We start from the raw sequence: 20035 nt of genomic DNA on the forward strand, positions 1-20035 counted from the left end.
GAAAATAAATGTTGGCAAGGATATGGAGAAATTGGAACCTGCATAGATTGTTGGTGGGAATGTAAAATTATGCAGCTGCTATGGAAAGCAGTTTGGTGGTTCCTCAAAATGGTAAACATATGGTCATCATATGACCCAGCAATTCCACTCTTAGATATACACCCTAAAGAACTGAAAACAGGGACTCAAACAAATATTTGTAAACCAATGGTCACAGCAACATTATTCAAATGGCCAAAAGGTGGAAACAACCCAAGTGTCCATCAATGGATGAATGGATAAATAAAATGTGGTATAAACAAAGAATGGGGACCAGGCGCAGTGGCTCACGCCTATAGTCCCAGCACTTTGGGAGGCCGAGGAGGGTGGATCACCTGAGGTCAGCAGTTCAAGACCAGCCTGGCCAACATGATGAAACCCCAACTCTACTAAAAATACAAAAATTAGCTGGGCATGGTGGTGCACGCCTGTAATCCCAGCCACTCAGGAGGCTGAGGCAAGAGAATTGCTTGAACCCAGGAGGCAGAGGTTGCGATAAGCCAAGATTGTGCCATTGCACTCAAGCCTGGGTGACAGAGTGAGACTCCGTCTCAACAAAACAAAATAAAACACAACAACAACAAAAACAAAGAATGGAATTATTTATTTATTTATTTATTTATTTATTATTATTATTTTTTGAGACAGAGTCTCCCTCTGTCGTCCAGGCTGGAGTGCAGTGGCACGATCTTGGCTCACTGCAAGCTCCGCCTCCTGGGTTCACGCCATTCTCCTGCTTCAGCCTCCCAAGTAGCTGGGACTACAGGTGCCTCCACCATGTCCAGCTAATTTTTTGTATTTTTATTAAAGACGGGGTTTCACCGTGTTAGCCAGGATGGTCTCGATCTCCTGACCTCATGATCCGCCAGCCTCGGCCTTCCAAAGTGCTGGGATTACAGGCGTCAGCCACTGCGCCCGGCCAAGAATGGAATTATTATAGCTGTAATGGGAATAAAGTTCTGACGCATGCTACAACCTACATGAACCTTGAAAATATTATGCTAAGTGAAATAAGCGAGACACAAAAGGATACATATCGTATGATTCCATTTATATGAGGCATCTAGAATGAACAAATCCATAGACAGAATGTGATTAGTGATTACTAGGGGGTGGGGAGAGGAAGATGGCAAATTATTGCCTAATGGGTACAAAGTTTGTTTGGGATGATCAGGAAGTTCTAGAAATGGATAGTGGCAATGGTTGTATAACACTGCGAATATACTTAATGCTACTAAATTGTACCCTTAAAAACAGCTTAAATGGTCTATTTTATGTTATGTATATTTTATCAAAATTCAAAAATAAAATAAAATAGTGAAGTAGCTTTATATTGCTGATTTGAAGCAATCTCCAAAATAAACTGCTAAATGCAAAAGGTAAGATGTAGAAAAAGAAGGGAAAGGAAACTGCCAGGCGCGGTGGCTCATGCCTGTAATCCCAGCACTTTGGGAGGCCGAGGCGGGTGGATCACGAGGTCAGGAGATCGAGACCATCCTGGCTAACACGGTGAAACCCCGTCTCTAATAAAAATACAAAAAATTAGCTGGGCGAGGTGGCAGGCGCCTGCAGTCCCAGCTATGTGGGAGGCTGAGGCAGGAGAATGGCGTGAACCCTGGGGGCGGAGCCTGCAGTGAGCCGAGATTGCGCCACTGCACTCCAGCCTGGGTGAAAGAGCGAGACTCCGTCTCAAAAATAAATAAATAAATAAAATAAAACAAAAATAAAATAAAGAAGGGAAAGGAAACTACAGGTAAACACAAATTTGTAAATTCTCAGAACATCTCAGAAGATTATAAAGTGATTGCCCCTGTGGGAGACAAACCAGGTGCCTACAGAACTGAGAAGAAGTGAGAGTTATTTTTCACTGGATACTCTTCTATATGTTTTGAATTTTGTATGACACATGTACATTACCCAGTCCAAAAAATTTTTTTTTAATTAAAAAAATGTGCTGACTGGGGATCCAAGAAAGGGGGGGAAAAGAGATAAAAAATATGATGGCTGTGGCTGGGCGCGGTGGCTCATGCCTGTAATCCCAGCACTTTGGGAGGCCGAGGCTGGCGGATCATGAGGTCAGGAGATCGAGACCATCCTGGTTAACATGGTGAAACCCTGTCTCTACTAAAAATACAAGAAATTAACCAGGCGTGGTGGCAGGCGCCTGTAGTCCCAGCTACTCGGGAGGCTGAGGCAGGAGAATGCTGTGAACCCAGGAGGCGGAGTTTGCAGTGAGCTGAGATTGCGCCACTACACTCCAGCCTGGGCGACGGTGTGAGACTCCATCTCAAAAAATAAAAAAATATGTATACATATACATGTATATATATATAATACGTACATATACACACATATATACATATATACACACATACATATATACATATACACACATATATACACATATATACACATATATGTACACATATATATACACATATATACACACACATATATATACACATACATATATATACACATATATATGTATATATAGGCTGGTTGTTCAAAGTCACAGTCCAGTATGAATTACTGCCATAAGGTAGCACTAAAAATACAAACGAGTTACAAGTTATGATTCCAATCTAATCTCTTCCTTTTGTTTTATTTTATTTATTTATTTAATTATTTATTTTGAGATAGAGTCTTACTCTGTTGCCCTGGCTGGAGTGCAGTGGCACAATCATGGCTCACTGACGGGGTTTTGCCATGGTGCCCAGGCTGGTCTCAAACTCCAGGGCACATGTGATTTGCCTGCCTTCGCCTCCCAAAGTGCTGGGATTACCGCCTGGCTTTTTCAGTGAATGGTGTCCACAAACGAAAGCAAGCCCATGTGAAGTTCACGTTAGATGGAGATGTTTCTTAGGAAACAAGGCAATTCTGTGTCCCCACTGCACTCAGAACCTGAACAGTTTCATGGTTAGCTGATCACAGACCCATCTCTACCCTAACAGACAAAGCTTTTTGAGGGCAGAGGATCTAATATATCAGTGCCTGGCACAGAATAGGCACTTAATGTTTGTGGTAAGAATAAAAAAATGCTAGTACTATGGCTATGTACTCCATTTCCACTACTACACACAGCAAATCTATCATTTGCTTGTTTTTTTTTTTTTCTAGCAAATTTCAAGTAAAGAGGTTTAAAATTAATACAAAATACTGAGAATACAAAAATTAGCTGGGTATGGTGGCACGTGCCTGTAGTCCCAGCTACTTGGGAGGCTGAGGCAGGAGAATTGCTTGAACCCAGGAGGCGGAGGTTGCACTGAGCTGAGATCGTGCCAACTGCACTCCAGTCTAGGAGACAGAGCTAGACTCCGTCTCAGGAAAAAAAAAAAAAAAAGAATCTTTCCCAGCATATTGCCTCTTACCTGGATGTGGCTGCTGGCTTCATTCTGTTTGCTAAATGCCAGTGTGCTGAGAACATAGAAGAGTTTTCGTATTTGCTGAGGGGATATGTTATCCAGATAATCTAAAATGCCCTGTGGAAAAAATGATGACAACAATGAGGCTAGCAGCTAACATTTTTCCCTTAAAATTCAAAAAATTAAAATCCCTTTAAAAGAGACACACATAGATAGCCAGGTATCTAAAACTTTTTAGCTCCCTTAAAAGCTCAAGTTCTAAAAGCTATGCTCAGAGCCCAAAGGTTTGATAGACTAGATATAAACTGAGAAAACTCTTACAACTTTCTAAATCTCTTATTATCAGAGACTAGGAACTATCAGGAAACATGAAGTTTTCTTTATCCTCTTCACTCTGAACCACAATCCTGGGCTTTAATCATCTACTGCTTAATCATTCCAATGCACCTCCCAGTTGGTATTCTTTACCTCCACCTTTCCCTTTCTTTCAGTGAAAACAATATTCTACCAAAAGTTATGTCTTTACCCTATTCCTTGCCATATCATCCCTTCCCAGCTTCTACTCCATGAATTATTTCTCCCTTCTCTACAGATCTGGAAGGAGTCACGAGGAAACTATTTACTTTGTGACTTTGGGAAATGCCTCAGCTTTTCTCATCTGTAACGTGGCGATAATAATAGCTATAGTACCTTTCATGGTTTGTCTGAGGATAAAGTAATAAAACAGCTTTGCAAACTTTTAATTAATTTTTTAAAATTTCCATTTCTTCCTCTCTATTGAATCCTTTCTCTCAGCCTACAAGCAATCTCAAACCTCCTCATCTAAAAAATAATCTCCCTTGCAACCAGCTTCTTTCTCAAGCTACTTTTTTTATTCTCTCCTCCTTGATGCTTCTCAACATTGACTCTATTCCCCAAGTCTTCAAGTTACTGCTCTCTGGCTTCCACCCTTATAATTCAATTAACACTGTTCTCTCAGAGGTTACCAGAGGTATCCTAATTGCCAAAGCCAATAGCCTCTGCTCCATCTTCAACCTCTATAGTATCCAACACTGGAGATAAATCCCTCACTCTTTTTTTTTTTTTTTTTTTTTTTTTTGATGGAGTTTCGCTCTTCTCTCCTAGGCTGGAGTGTGATGGCATGATCTCAGCTCACTGCAACCTCCACCTCCTGGGTTCAAGTGATTCTCCTGCCTCAGCCTCCCGAGTAGCTGGGATTACAGGCATGCACCACAATGCCCAGCTAATTTTTGTATTTTTAGTAGAGAAGGAGTTTCTCCATGTTGGTCAGGCTGATTCGAACTCCCAACTTCAGGCGATCCGTCTGCCTCGGCCTCCCAAAGTGCTGGGATTACAGGCATAAGCCACCGCGCCCAGCCTGCCACATATTCTTAACAGTCACCAAGTCATGTTAATTCTAACACCAAATTGTCTCTTAAGCCATCATTTCTTCTACATTCCCGTGACCAAAATCCGGCCCTTACACTCACTCCCTTAGACCATTTCAGTGGTCTCCAATCCACCCATCATATAGCCTACTGAGTTATCCTCTCAACGCTGAGTAGATTAGGTCAACTCTATGTAAAAACTAGTAATAGCTTATTGTCTAGAAAATAAAGTTGAAACTCTTTAGCATGTTATTTGAGACTCTTTGCAACATGGGCCTGTCTTATGTCTTACCAGCCTTGCCTCCCATCATTCCTCTCCATATATATCCTATTCTCCAGTCATGTTTGTTTGCTTCTCATTCCTCAGTCACACCATTGACTTGGGCACCAGTTTGCTTCTGCTCAAACTCTTCTCTGCCTAGAATGCACTTCCCATACTTTCTCTTGTCAGTCATTCCCATCCTTCAGCAATCACTCACATCGCCTCTTTGAAGAATTCTCCAGCTTCCCAGGCTAAATTTAATTATTCTTGTTCTGTTGTATCTATGGTACTTTACCAGAGAATTCACCATGTTGTATTTATAGTGACTTGCTTATGTGTCTTAGTCTTTGACATCAAAGGCAAGGGCCTACTTTATATTCATAGCACCCAGAACAGAGCTTAGCCTGTAGGTTAGGTATAAAGAAGTATTTGCTGAATGAATTAACACATAGATAGAACAGTCACTTTTTATTTATATTACTTGCCCATCATCTCACCTCCTTCCCACCTCCTCCCACCAATTATAGTATTCAATATCTAAAGTACAAGAAGCCAGTAAGATACCTTTACAAAGACAGCATTCATCAGCATAGCAGATGGGTTTAACACTACCAACTCTAGGAGGACATCTAAGGCAGTATCAACTTCAGCTTCATTCCCACTGCAGATATGGGTCACTAAGGCACCAACCACTTCCTATACAGGGGAAAGTCAATAGGACAGTGTAAAACAAAATATGGATGGCCACTCTAAAGGGATTCACCCCCAAGGCCTCTCCAATTTCTTCTTCGTTAAAATCACAATCAACCCAATCCCATCATCTATTATCTAGTTTTCATTAATGTTGGCTTCAGGAGATTTAGGAATATGCCAGTGTAACTTGACCATCCCATCTTGACCTATTTCCCATATTTTATCAGTGAGCACTACCTAAGCCCTCCTGATTTTGCTCCTTGGCATAGTTTTCCTCTTTCTTTTTCCCATATGGGTTAAATTTTACCCTTTAAGTTGAGGTTGTACAAGATCAGTTGAAATTCCTCAAAAAGATGGCACTCAAGGAGCTAAAAGCTTTAAAGGTTTTCTCTATATAGTACAGGCTAGATTTGCATGTTTCCAAGCAAACATGGATCATGATAGTGTCTCTAAGACATTAAGAGGGTTCAAAAATGTCTTAGATGCCATTCTCCCTTTATACTGTCACTCCATCATAGTCATAACAGAATTATATTCTCAACTGCAACAGCTACCTCATGTCAGCTGTAACTATTGCTCTACTTTAAATGTTTAAAATTTTTTTACAAATCTTCATTTTAAAAGCTCCATTCAAATGTGTTTTAACATTGTTAATGATAGGAAGAATATATGTAAAAATACAAAATAAGACACTGTTCTTTACTTGCTTTCATAAACATTTTCCACAAATACAGTCCTCCCTCTCTGGATATATGCTATTAAAATATGTCTCGGCCAGGCCCGATGGCTCATGCCTGTAATCCCAGCACTTTGAGAGGCCGAGGCAGGCAGATCACCTGAGGTCAGGGGTTCGAGACCAGCCTGGCCAACATGGTGAAACCCTGTCTCTACTAAAAATACAAAAAATTAGCCGGGCGTGGTGGTGTGTGCCTGTAATCACAGCTACTCAGGAGGCTGAGACAGGAGAATCACTTGAACTCGGGAGGCGAAGGTTGCAGTGAGCCGAGATAGCACCACTGCACTCCAGCCTGGACATGAAGAGCAAAACCCCGTCTCAAAACAAAACAAAAAAAAGTGTCTCATGTTTTGAAACAGACTAGATCTGGATCTTAATTTCAGACAGAGAATTTTAGAGCTCAGAACACAGAGTTAGATCCACCAGTCAAGTCTCTTCATTTCGTCAAGGCTAGGACTAGAATTGAGCTTTCTTGAGACCCAGTTCAGAGTTCCTTCCCCTTCAGTGAGTTCCAACCAATAAGAAATAAACATCAGATTATTTTCCCTTTCCATGTTCCCTCATTGCCAAAATAAATGTTTCAACATACCTGCTGGCAGTACGTGTCAAAAAACTTAAATGCATATTTGTATAGGAGACTGCCAAATGAAATTATACTCTGGTCTAGAGAGTGAAGCAAACTCTGAGCCAGCGACAGAATGGATGAACACATATCCTTAAGAACCTTGAGTGGGGAAGAGTAGAGAGAGAAAAGAAGCTGTAGGAAACAGTTAGTACACAACCTGAGTTGCTTATCCTTTTGGAATGTCAGACTTCTCCTCCCTAGCTCTCATTTTAACTTACGAAATCTTAATCTTTGTTTTACACAAAAATAATCCTTCATCATTCTGAGATTATTCTCAGCATCAATGGGATTCCACGTTTGGATAATAATTGACCTTTAAGCTCAAAGAAGTTAAATTACAAGCCTAATAGAACGTTCCTATCTGCTCAATTTGGGATTGGAGGCCAGATCTTCTAAATCCCAGTTTCCTCACGTAATCACACTACCCCCCAGGGATGTTCCACCTTGGTTATAATTTGAAGTTGGTCTATAAAGTTCAATGCTAACTAAACTGATTTTTTTAAAAGAAAAGAAGTGATCATGCTCTATCAATAATGCAATATATATAGACATTAATGGACCCAGAGTAAATAACCAGTTAATACATAGCTTCCTTACTGATAACATAATTTTTAAAAATCTTATATTTAGTACTAAGCTGGGTATAATGCTTTATTGGGGAAAATGCAATGAAAAATTACATACGGTTTCTGCATCTAGAAAATTACAGCCCAAAACATATATAATTGGCAGAAATAAACACAGAAAGAACTGCAAGATAAAATAATACAACCATTAAATCTATTCCTAAATATAAAATTTAAGACCCAGCAAGGTATTCTCATTAGCTCCTAACCCAAACCCCAAACCACTGGCTCATCCAGTTTTCTAAGTTCTATACTGTTAATATCCTGAACGTTCAGCCAGCAAAACACTATTCCTAGCTTATAAAATTCCACTTTGAATAATTTACATTTCCAGAGGAATTATCACCTAAAGTCCACAGTTTTGAATGGCCAGAGTGATAGTTCAAATAGGTACATATTTACATTTCTACTAGTTTCTACAGGCTGGTCCTATTCCCCTCAAGGTTTTTATAAGCTACTTAAATAGGATACGGAAGGCCAGTTTGTCAAAGTTGCAAACTGCATTGAGATAGGCAATTAAAATGATTAATGCAAAAATAAAATTCAAAAATCTCGATGGGTTTGAACAATGGACTGAAATAAGATGAAATTTTATATGGGAGCTGTAAAGCTTTCCATTTCAGATAAAAAATTATATAGTCTCTGACACTTACTAAGTAATGAACAGAGAATGTACTCTGGAGCAGCTGTTCTTGAATGCAGCCTGATCGAATCTTATTTCTTAGCACCCTTTCAATATACTTCTTTGTCTGAGTATTGGTGCTATAGATGATGAAAAGCATCACCAGGTCAAACACCTATTGTCAATAAATATGCAATAAAAGAAAAACAGTTAACAAATCAGTACATTTGCTACAATGAAACAGCAGCGTTTCCTCTAATTAAAACACAGAAAGGATAATGCTCATTTGTTCCACACACTCCCCTGCGAGTATCTACACTTTTCACAAAACTCAGAAATATTTTTCAGATAAATAAAGTGCCATAACTGTTAACCATTGGTACCCCTTAAGAATACAGAGCAGGCCAGGCACGGTGGCTCATGCCTGTAATCCCAGCACTTGGGAGGCCAAGGTGGGCAGATCACAAGGTCAGGAGATGGAGACCATCCTGACAAACACGGTGAAACCCCATCTCTACTAAAAATACAAAAAATTAGCCGGGTGTGGCAGCGTGCACCTGTAGTCCCAGCTGCTGGGGAGGCTGAGGCAGAAGAATGGTGTGAATCCGGCAGGCAGAGCTTGCAGTGAGCTGAGATCGCACCACTGCACTCCAGCCTGGGTGAGACAGCGAGACTCCATTCTCAAAAAACAAAAAACAAAAAAACAAAACAAAACAAAAGAATACAGAGCAATATGCATAAAAGTGATATTACTGCAGAAGTAACCCTGAACATTTGATATTTATTAAAAGAAAAATTCAATAACTTGCCAACGCCAGTGTGTATTTGTTGCCAACTACAGTATGTATTTTCACTATTACCAGGAAAATTACTAGGCCGGGCGCGGTGGCTCATGCCTGTAATCCCAGCACTTCGGGAGGCTGAGATGGGTGGATCACGAGGTCAGGAGTTCAAGACCAGCCTGGCCAAGATGCTGAAACCCCGTCTCTACTAAAAATACACAAATTAGCCAGGCAAGGTGGCACACACCTGTAATCCCAGCTACTCGGGAAGCTGAGGCAGGAGAATCGCTTAAACTCGGGTGACAGAGGTTGCAGTGAGCCAAGATCGAGCCACTGAACTCAAGCCTAGGTGACAGAGCAAGACTTTGTCTCAAAAAAAAAAAAGGAAAATTACTTTGTGAAAAGTTGGAAAAACTATAAATGTCCATCAATACATCAATACAGGAAAGGTTCAATAAATTATGATGGAGTAATTTTATTTTTTTGGAATATTACACAGTCATCAAAAAGAATAAGCCATGCTGGGCGTGGTGGCTCACGCCTATAATCCCAGCACTTTGGAAGGCCCAGGTGGGCAGATTACCTGAGGTCAGGAGTTCGAGACTAGCCTGGCCAACACGGTGAAACCCCATCTCTACCAAAAATACTCACAAAAAAATTAGTCGGTCATGGTGGCAGGTGCCTGTAATCCCAGCTACTCGGGAAGCTATGGCAAGTGAATCACTTAAACCTGGGAGGCAGAGGTTACAGTGAGCCAAGATTGTGTCACTGCACTCCAGCCTAAGTGATGGAGCCAAGCTCTATCTAAAAAAAATTTTAAATTAAAAAATTAAAAACAAACAAAAAGAATAAGCTAGACCAGGGGTCCCCAACCCCTGGACCACAGAGTCTGCTAGGAATCAAGATGCACAGCACGAGGTGAGGGGTGGTCAAGTGGGCATTACCACCTGAGATCTGCCTCCTGTCAGAATAGCAGCTGCATTAGATTCTCATGGGAGTGTGAACCCTATTGTGAACTGCACATGCACAGGATCTAGGCTGCACATTCCTTATGAGAATCTAAGTAGTGCCTGATGATCTAAGGTGGAACAGTTTCATCCTGAAATCATGCCCTGACATAGTCTGTGGAAAAACTCTCTTCCATGAAACCAGTCCGTGGTGCCAAAAAGGTTAGGGACTGCTGAGCCATACTATATTTTTTGACAGAGAAAAAACATTCCTGACATGAAGTGGAAAAAACAGCAACCTGCAAAGGGATAATCAGGCTTGGCATGGTGGCTCATGCCTATAATCCCACTGCTTTGCGAGGTTGAGGAGGGAGGATCACTTGAGCCCAGGAGGTGGAGGCAACAGTGAGCTATGATTATGCCACTGCACTCCAGCTTGGGTGAAAGCAAGACCTGGTCTCCTGAAAAACAAAACAAGGCCGGTGCAGTGGCTCACGCCTATAATCCCAGCACTTTGGGAGGCCAAGGCGGGCAGATCACGAGGTCAGGAGATCGAGACCATCCTGGCTAACTCGATGAAACCCCATCTCTACTAAAAATACAAAAAATTAGCCAGGCGTGGCCAGGCGCGGTGGCTCACACTTGTAATCCCAGCACCATCCCGAGGCGGGAGGATCACGAGGTCAGGAGATCGAGACCACGGTGAAACCACGTCTCTACTAAAAATACAAAAAAAAATTAGCCGGGTGTGGTGGCGGGCGCCTGTAGTCCCAGCTACTCGGAGAGGCTGAGGCAGGAGAATGGCCTGATCCCGGGAGGCGGAGCTTGCAGTGAGCCGAGGTTGCACCACTGCACTCCAGCCTGGGTGACAGAGCGAGGCTCCGTCTCAAAAACAAAAACAAACAAACAAAATAAAAATTTAGCCGGGCGTGGTGGCGGGTGCCTGTACTCCCAGGTACTTGGGAGGCTGAGGCGGGAGAATGGCGTGAACCCAGGAGGTGGAGCTTGCAGTGAGCCGAGATCATGCCACTGCACCCCAGCCTAGGTGACAGAGTGAGACCCCATCTCAAAAAAAAAAAGAAAAAGAAAAACAAAACAAAAAAAGAGAAAACATTGGGAGTGTATTCAGGGCAACCTGAGTCTATGCTTCCAGGTTAAAAAAAAAAAAAAAAAAGTCAAAAAGGCAAGCAGGACAAACAAGAAAAAACAAAACAAATTTTACTACTTCTGTTAACTGAATGCCCCATTCCTTAGGAGACCAAAATTGAGAGTTATTAGACCAGAATACAGTCATTAAAGATAATGAAGACAATGCAGACCTTGAAATATTTATGACAGGAGAAAAAAATGTTAAGAAAAAAAAGTAAGAATACAAATTATATTTATATAATGATTACAAATATGTAAAAATAGGAATGCAGGCAGCCAAGGTGGTAAATTTATGTTTATCCAAAACCAAAAACAGTGTGTTGGAGTACTTTGATATTTTTCACCACAAAAAATTATGAATTTTCATTGCTTTATTTAGCATCATGAAAGCTTTTAAGATGGTCATCCAAAAATTGGATAACAAAACTAACAAAAATCCCACAAAACAGATTGCAACCAAAGAAAAATCTTTAAAGGCAACCAATCAGCACCAAAGGAACTCAATCATCTAGCTTTTTATCTTTTGAGATGGAGTCTTGCACTGTCACCCAGGCTGGAGTGCAGTGGCGTGTGCCACCAGACCAGGCTGATTTTTTTTTGTATTTTTAATAGAGACAGGGTTTTGCTACATTGGCCAGGCTGGTCTCAAACTCCTGACCTCAGATGATCCACCTGCCTCAGCCTCCAAAATGCTGGGATTATAGGCGTGAGCCACCGCGCCCGGCCAATCATCTGGCTTTTTGATGGAAGGTATTTCTAGAATTAATAGAGACATAAGATCCAGTACCACTGCCTTGACAGTGGACAGACTGATTTACTCCAGTCAGGTCTACATGGCAAAGTAAAGTAAAACATGGAATGCCATTATCTTGACAGTGGTGCTGGGTGGAAGGAAGGGCAATTAGGCAGATATAGGGACCTGAGACTTAGGTGGTTATTTTCTTCATCTCATCAGTGGGGAACTGGCTTCTTTGACTGCATCTTGATGTGCTTGTTTACACTGTTAGTATTTCCCCTTGTGGATACTGTAGGCTTATTTTATACCCAGAGTGAGTGGGGCAGGCTATCTGGCCAGTCACCACCTCAGATTATCTTCCTCAGACAGCTAATGTTTATTAGAGCAACTAGGGAAGAGAGAAAAGAGTGACTGGAGAGAGGAGAAAGAAAGAAAGTGGGAAGGCAAGCTAGCCAACGTCATTACTTTTAAGTCTGCAATACTTAAAATGCATAGTACATGAACATTACCTTATGTTCAGATATTGAGGCAGTGTTTTCAATTGCCTGAAAAAACAGGAGAGTCACAAAAATATTATGACACATCAGCGAAACACATTATCCCTTATTTAGCATGCCCTGTTATCTCATCTGAGAGCCAGTGTGCCCATATGGCAACCATCAGCTATCATTTCCACTTGAATGACTTTTAAGATTTTTATTTCAGTCTACCTCAGTTATACATCTGTCACTAATTGCCACTCATTTCCTCCTTGATAATCAAAGTTCCAAAGATCTCACCTTAATCCAGGCTTCTGAAATGGTTTTCTCATATCTAATAGCTGACTTTATTACATCAAAGAGGAGAATAATACAGTTCTGACCGCTGCTTTCTTGATTTCCTGAGGAACTACAAGTAGCAGAGAGGAAAAAAATTACTCTTCTACCAGAAAAGAACTTACAAGATCAGAGTTCCTGCTTAGTAGCCATGTACCCTGGAGCAAATGACAACCTCATGAGTAAGATGGCTAATAAACTTGCACTGTAGTCTGTCTGGGATTGATCTGAATGGCTAAGAAAACATATAAACACATACATACTCACATACATATATGTAATTTGAAACACTATACAATGCTAGACGTAAGTGTCATAATAGTACCATTATTTGTAGTAGCAAGTATTAAGTTCTAACTCTGTGGGATGTCAGAAAATTGTGACATCCTATGTGAGGATGAGCTCTTTACCTTGCTCGTCCTTTACTTTTCAACTTTACTTGGGAAGCCTGTAACCGTGATGGCAAAACACAATGCTGCAGATCCAACTTCTCCCGAAGCTCAGAAATTACCTGCAGAAAGTAAATATTAGCTATGGTTTTCTGCTCATTCACAGTGGGTAGGCACAGTCCAGTCTCTCTACCATGACAATCTCCTGAAAGACTGAGGAAGAAAAAATTTTCAATGTTATACATTTTGAAAAATAGAGTTATGAGAATAGCCAATGCAATGTCATAGAACGTCATACCCAAAATTTCAGAATTCTGTGAGGTACTACACAGAAAGAGTAAATGTAACTTATAGCAGCTTATATAGATCAATGAACCCGTTGAATAGCTCCATTCTCTCCTCTGAATGCTATCCGGATTAGTCAGTATTCTCGGTTAGTCTGGGGACAGAGAAGAGCAATTGGCACTTAAGTTGCTTTATCTAGGTGTGATGGGATATAAGAGCATACCTCAAGTGCATCCATGGCTGTTATGGAATGAAGAATGAACTTTATTATCACAGGTAAATCCTCCAATCTAATAGACAACAACTTATCCATCACCAACTGGCGAACCTAAAGATTAAAAGCACAAAAACTTAATAGGTTTTCATGTCACTATCTCAACTTTGTACTGAACTGTTAGGTAAAATTAGAAAAAAATCACTTCTCTTACTCCATTTTCCCACTTATAATTTAGGGAAAGACAAAATTTTAGATTTTTCCCCAAATTAAAGTCTTTTAGTTGTTAATACCACAGCTTCATCAAAAACAGACAGGCAATAAATGTGAAACAGAGCTATTATCCTACATTTAGAGCCTAAATTCTCAACTGGCTACAGTAAGGCATAAAAAGTATTATTCCTATGGGAAGCAGGTATGATTCAGACAATATAGAAGATTTCCACTCAAAACTTACTGCTTAAAAACAGACCTGTGGGCTGGGCACGGTGGCTCAAGCCTGTAATCCCAGCACTTTGGGAGGCCGAGGGGGGTGGAAAACAAGGTCCGGAGTTCAAGACCAGCCTGGACAATACGGTGAAACCCTGTCTCTACTAAAAATACAAAAATTAGCCGGGCGTGGTGGCAGGTGCCTATAACCCCAGCTACTTGGGAGGCTGAGTCAGGGAACTGCTTGAACCTGGTAGGCAGAGGTTGCAGTGAGTGGAGATTGCACCACTGCACTCCAGCCTGGGTGACAGAGCGATACTCCGTCTCAAAAAACAAAATAAAACAAAACAAAGAAAAAAACAGACCTGTGAATCTATCATAGAATAGCATCTGAAACTCATTGAAGGGAAAAAAAAAAGAGATATCAAATGTGATTCACTATGGTTTGAAAATGAAATATTCATTACTCCCAAGGCAATGACTGACTAACACTTGTTCTGGGAGGTTGGAAAGCTGGCTCTGTTTCTGGAAAGCTGAGTCTTTTCTACCTTCAATAGGAAGTTTGGGTCAAGTCGGAGGCTTGAAAGGACATCCAGGATTGGGACAGTGAGTGAAGTACTCTCTATCAGTAGGTCACTGTGAATGGTAGAAAAAGAAAAAAGTTGTGTAATGGTTTGAACAGAGCTAGGCAGACAATGACTTGAGAAAATCATTTATTAGAGTATGAAAATAAAGGATATACTTAGTTGCCATTAAATTACCGTTTATAGTGTGTTTCTTTAAAAATTGTTTTGACTGCAAAAAATAATACATGCTCATTATAAAAATTCAAATAATAAATGTAGAAACAAGAAGACTTCCATCACAATCCCCACTACCCAGAGAACACCACTATTTAGTTTGGTACATATCCTTCCCTGCAAAAAGGAAAAAGAAAACCCAAAACATTTACAATGAAATGTGATAAGTATGAGAGACACATGTACATGGTGCTACAGGAACACAACATAGTGAGGAGGACAGTGATAGATTTTTTTTTTTTTTTTTGCTTTTTGAGACAGGGTCTTACTCTAATGTCCAGGCTTGAGTACAGTGGCGTCATCATAGCTCACTGTAGCTTCGACCTTCCACGCGCAACTGATCCTCCCATCTCATCCTCCTGAGTAGCCAGAATTATAAGTGCGTACCACCACACCCACCTAATTTTTGTTTTTTTGGAGAGACAGCTTTTCACCATGTTGCCCAGGCTGGTCTCAAACTCCTGGGCTCAAGCAATCCACCCACCTCAGCCGCCCAACATGCTGGGATTAAAGGCATGCCCAACTGACAGTGATAGATGCTAAAAGAAGACTATACAAAAGGAGATGAGCTGGCATCAGGCAGGTAAAGTGGGTGGCGTAGTGCTTTGCCCAGAAGGAGCACCCTGCCCAAAAGGACGAAGGCAAGAAATCATTGGACGTTTTGGAGGTAGCTTTGCAGACAACTATACAAAAGGAAGTATTACAAACTGAATTTTTTAAAAATACTTCTAGTACAATAAAAAGTTGCATTAAGATGGAAACTTTATTACCTAGGGATATTGTTCTCCCCTTCCTCAATACTGCCCTACCAATTACTATTTTTCAAATGAATGACAGTAAGCAATGAGTCTCCACAGGGGGTCTGATGCAGGGCTGTGCATTAGAATGAATCACCTAGGAACCCAAAGAAGGTAGATGTTTAATAGGCTCCACAAATGATTTTAATGTGCAGCCAGGGTTAAGGATCCCCTGAAGAACAAGTTAATGAAACTTAAGGGATCATGGTCAACTTCACCATTGGCCAAATTTAGATACCTAATCCTAAGCCAGACTTCACACTCATAACAGGTATACCATTTAAAAGAAAGTACGTGGGGCCGGGCACGGTGGCTCACGCCTATAATCCCAGCACTTTGGGAGGCCGAGGCGGGAGCATCACAAGGTCAGGAGATCGAGACCATCCTGGCTAACACGGTGAAACCCCATCTCTACTAAAAATACCAAAAAAATTAGCCAGGCATAGTGGCAGGTGCCTGTAGTCCCAGCTACTTGGGAGGCTGAGGCAGGAGAATGGGGTGAACCCAGGAGGCAGAGGTTGCAGTGAGCTGAGATCGCACCACTGCACTCCAGCCTGGGCGATAAGAGCAAGACTCCAACTCAAAAAAACAAAAGAAAGTACGTGGATCTATTCAAATATATACCTTTTTTTTTTTAAGTCAAATTCCATGCCCTACTCATGAAGGTGGGTATCATCCTCTTTTTAGATATAAGAGACCATATTACTACTGCTCTTTGCATACTGCAGTGATAGAACCCCCATAGCTGAGCCTCACTTAGATGGTGACAGAGTGTTTATCCACCTGAGTTCTTTCCCCACATCAGCGTGCTGGGAATCCCCTAGGATCTCAGGTAGGCTGGTGATGATGTCATGCTGCAGGTTCTCTGGAGCAATACTGATCAGCTGCATGATCTTAGTGGTCAGGTCCTGCAGTAGAGGACACTATTAGAACTGCAGCACATTACCCAGAATAAAGAAAGACTACCTACTTGTGAAATGCAGAGCTGAAATTATTTGAGAAATAAACATAGTTATTTATCTCTGTACTTTGAAAAGGAATCTTCCCAAATATTTAACTTATTTAATAAATGATATCTACTCTTCGTATTTAAACTTTTCTGAAATTTAAAGGGTGAAATATCTATGATTCTCAAATTATGAAAATTGGAAAAAGCTAATGGATGGATGGAAAAGTATGAATTTTCTGTTTAGAAAGAGAAAAAAAATACAACTTCCAAAAGAGATGAGAAACACACTCTTTAAATTCAAGAGATAAAGTCCATAAGCCTACCTTGCCATCCACAACTCTGTCAAGCCATTTTAGTTGACTGACAATGAGTCGAGGTATGTTGATTTCATCACTGTTCTTGCTAAAATGTTAGGAAGAGAAAACAGGGAACTTAGCCTTTCTGGCCAAAATAACAGCAAGCATTAATACTGCAAAAAATATTTTAGCCATTCCATTAACATTTACTGAACACCTACTATGCATTCGGCACTGCACTAGACACACAAGTGATACCCAATATGCAGGAGATATATGCTTACGTTTGTTGAGAAAAATGTCTAGAAGACATGCTAAATATGAACAGTGGCTACATCCAGGGAGGGTTTAGAGAGAAGGGATGACAGGGCTAGACAGCATCTCTTAATAATAATTTTTAAAAAGACAATGTTAATAAATCTTAAAAACTGAATACGACAAATATTTTTAAAAGGGAAGACACTAATAACATCAACGCAGTAAGTGCTTAAAAAGGCAAGCATAAGTCAGGTGCGGTGGCTCATGCCTGTAATCCCAGCACTTTGGGAGGCCAAGGTGGGCAGATCGCATGAGTTCAAGACCAGCCTGGCCAACATGGTGAAACCCCATCTCTACTAAAAATACAAAAATTAGCCAGGCATGATGGTGGTTACCTGTAATCCCAGGTACTCGAGAGGCTGAGGCAGGAGAATCGCTTGAACCCAGGAGGCGGAGGTTGCAGTGAGTTGAGATCGTGCCACTGCACTCCAGCCTGGGTGACAGAGCCAAGACTCTGTCTCAAAAAAAAAAAAAAAAAAAAAGCAAGCACATATTGCTAAGGGAACATAGAAAGTCAAATTAGATTATATTCATAAAAGTACTAAAAATCATTTATAAATAAAAAAATGTTGGCTCAATTATCACTTTTCCAAAAATGATAGTTTCCACCTTCCTTCGAGCCTCCTATATCTAAAGTTTTGGAACACTTCCATCTCCTTGACAGCATGGTCCTTGTTATTGCAGCCAGTCTTTTTTTTTTTTTTTTTTTTTTTGAGACGGAGTCTTGCTCTGTCGCCCAGGCTGGAGTACAGTGGCGCAATCTCGGCTCACTGCAAGCTCCGCCTCCCAGGATCACGCCATTCTCCTGCCTCAGCCTCTCCGAGTAGCTGGGACTACAGGCGCCCGCCACCATGCCCGGCTAATTTTTTGTATTTTTAGTAGAGACGGGGTTTCACCGTGGTCTCGATCTCCTGACCTCGTGATCCTCCCGCCTCGGCCTCCCAAAGTGCTGGGATTACAAGCGTGAGCCACCGCGCCCAGCCAATTGCAGCCAATCTTAACTGAAAAAGACTAGCCAGGATGTAAACCATACAGCATGAAACATTTAGCTAAAACAAATTTGAAAAAATAAACCTTCAGTGGGTGCAGTGGCTCACTCCTGCAATTCCAGCACTTTGTGGGACTGAGGCAGGCAGATCACTTGAGGTCAGGAGTTCGAGGCCAGCCTGGCCAACATGGCGAACCCTCATATCTACTAAAAATACCAAAAATTAGCTGGGTGTGGTTTGCGCACACCTGTAATCCCAGCTACTTGGGGGGCTGAGGCAGGAGAATCACTTGAACCCAGGAGGCAGAGGTTGCAGTGAGCCAAGACTGCACCACTGTACTCCAGCCTGGGCAACAGAGTGAGACTCTGTCTCAAAATAAATAAACCTTTAAACTTACTATTATTGTATCAGGACTCTGAAAAAATTAAAAAGGAGAACATAAAAATGACTATAATCCTGTCATTCCAGAAATGTACACTATTAATATGCATATGTATATGTGTGTATCTTCTTTTTTAAACAAAATACTGAACTACTTATTGCAAAAACTGCAATTACTTTTGCACCAACCTAATATAAATGCTATGTGTAACCTGGGTTTGTTTTTTTCAATTAATGTATGATATTAACTAGTTCCTTTTACAATCATTAATGTGCACATAATATTTCTATTTTTTGAACATCTCAATTATTTACATTTCTTTTTTTTAAAGAGTAATCTTTTTTCAATATATGGAACACTTCACAAATTTGGGTATCACCCTTGCAAAAGGGCCATGCTAATCTCTGTATTGTTCCAATTTTAGTGTATGTACTGCCAAAGCAAGCACTAAACTAGTATTATTTCATTTTCATTCACAGTTATTATCTTAGGATAAATTAGGAGACATGACATTAGGATTAAAGGGTATGCAAAATTTAAGGTTTTTGACACATACGATCTATTGCTCTTCCGAATCAATGCCTGAACTAATTTATATGCTCACTAGCAATGTACGAGCATGCCTATTCACTACACTCAACAAGGAGACCCTTTGAGAGTAGGAAAAAATGCATTTATTTTACTGTTTAATAGTTATTATTTACTATTTTGATATAGTGTTTTAAATTTGTGCCTTTGATTGCTAACAAAATTGAATTTTTTAAATATTTGATGTTCTTGTATTTCTTCTTTGTAAACTGTCTGTTCATGACCTTTGTCTACTTTTCTATTAGGCTGTTCATTTCTTTTTTAACACAGTAATTAAAAAAAAAAAACAGGTAGGGCCACATCCCAGTAGTTTGAGCGGCTAAGGCAGGTGGATCACTTGAGTCTGAAAGTTTTGAGACTAGCCTGGGCAACATGGGGAAACCCCAGCTCTACCAAAAAAAAAAAACCACGAAAATTAGCTGGACCGGGTGGTGCACACCTGTAGTCCCAGGCACTCATGATGCTGAGGTGTGAGGATCACTTAAGCCTGAGAGGTGGAGGCCTCAGTGAGCCTTGATCATACTATGGCACTCCAGCCTGGGCAATAGAGTGAGACCCTGTCTGAACACACACTACAAAATTTAAAAGGTAAAGAAAAGTATTCAGAAAATTCCAACCACTGGCTACCCTCTTTGGAGACAACTACCATTACCAGTATATTGTGTATCCTTCTACTAGGGATTATTCCTGAGCATAAGCAACAGATACTTAAAAAAAAAAAAAATTCTGTTTTGAAATACAGACAAGGTCTCACTACATTGCTCAGGCTGGTCTTGAATTCCTGAACTCAAGCAATCCTCCTGCCTCAGCTTCT

The 20035-nt window shown here is 40.8% G+C and overlaps 1 protein-coding gene and 1 non-coding gene across 2 annotated transcripts in view; both read right to left on the reverse strand.

The window, feature by feature from the left end:
- Positions 1-20035, reverse strand: part of FANCD2 (FA complementation group D2) — a 71261-nt gene that overhangs the window by 40113 nt on the left and 11113 nt on the right. The window contains exons 8-18 of the mRNA XM_030802032.1: positions 16972-17050; positions 16483-16607; positions 14651-14738; positions 13683-13787; positions 13196-13296; positions 12750-12858; positions 12480-12515; positions 8388-8531; positions 7073-7207; positions 5619-5750; positions 3411-3521 (exon numbers count right to left, since the gene is read on the reverse strand). Of these exons, the coding sequence (XP_030657892.1) occupies positions 3411-3521; positions 5619-5750; positions 7073-7207; positions 8388-8531; positions 12480-12515; positions 12750-12858; positions 13196-13296; positions 13683-13787; positions 14651-14738; positions 16483-16607; positions 16972-17050 (1165 nt within the window). The remainder of the gene's footprint in view (positions 1-3410; positions 3522-5618; positions 5751-7072; positions 7208-8387; positions 8532-12479; positions 12516-12749; positions 12859-13195; positions 13297-13682; positions 13788-14650; positions 14739-16482; positions 16608-16971; positions 17051-20035) is intronic.
- Positions 18978-19081, reverse strand: LOC115832248. The gene has a single exon (XR_004027673.1). It is a non-coding gene; the product is annotated as a U6 spliceosomal RNA (small nuclear RNA).

Source organism: Nomascus leucogenys, chromosome 21, assembly GCF_006542625.1.
Source record: "Nomascus leucogenys isolate Asia chromosome 21, Asia_NLE_v1, whole genome shotgun sequence".
In the NCBI taxonomy this organism is placed as follows: Eukaryota; Metazoa; Chordata; class Mammalia; order Primates; family Hylobatidae; genus Nomascus; species Nomascus leucogenys.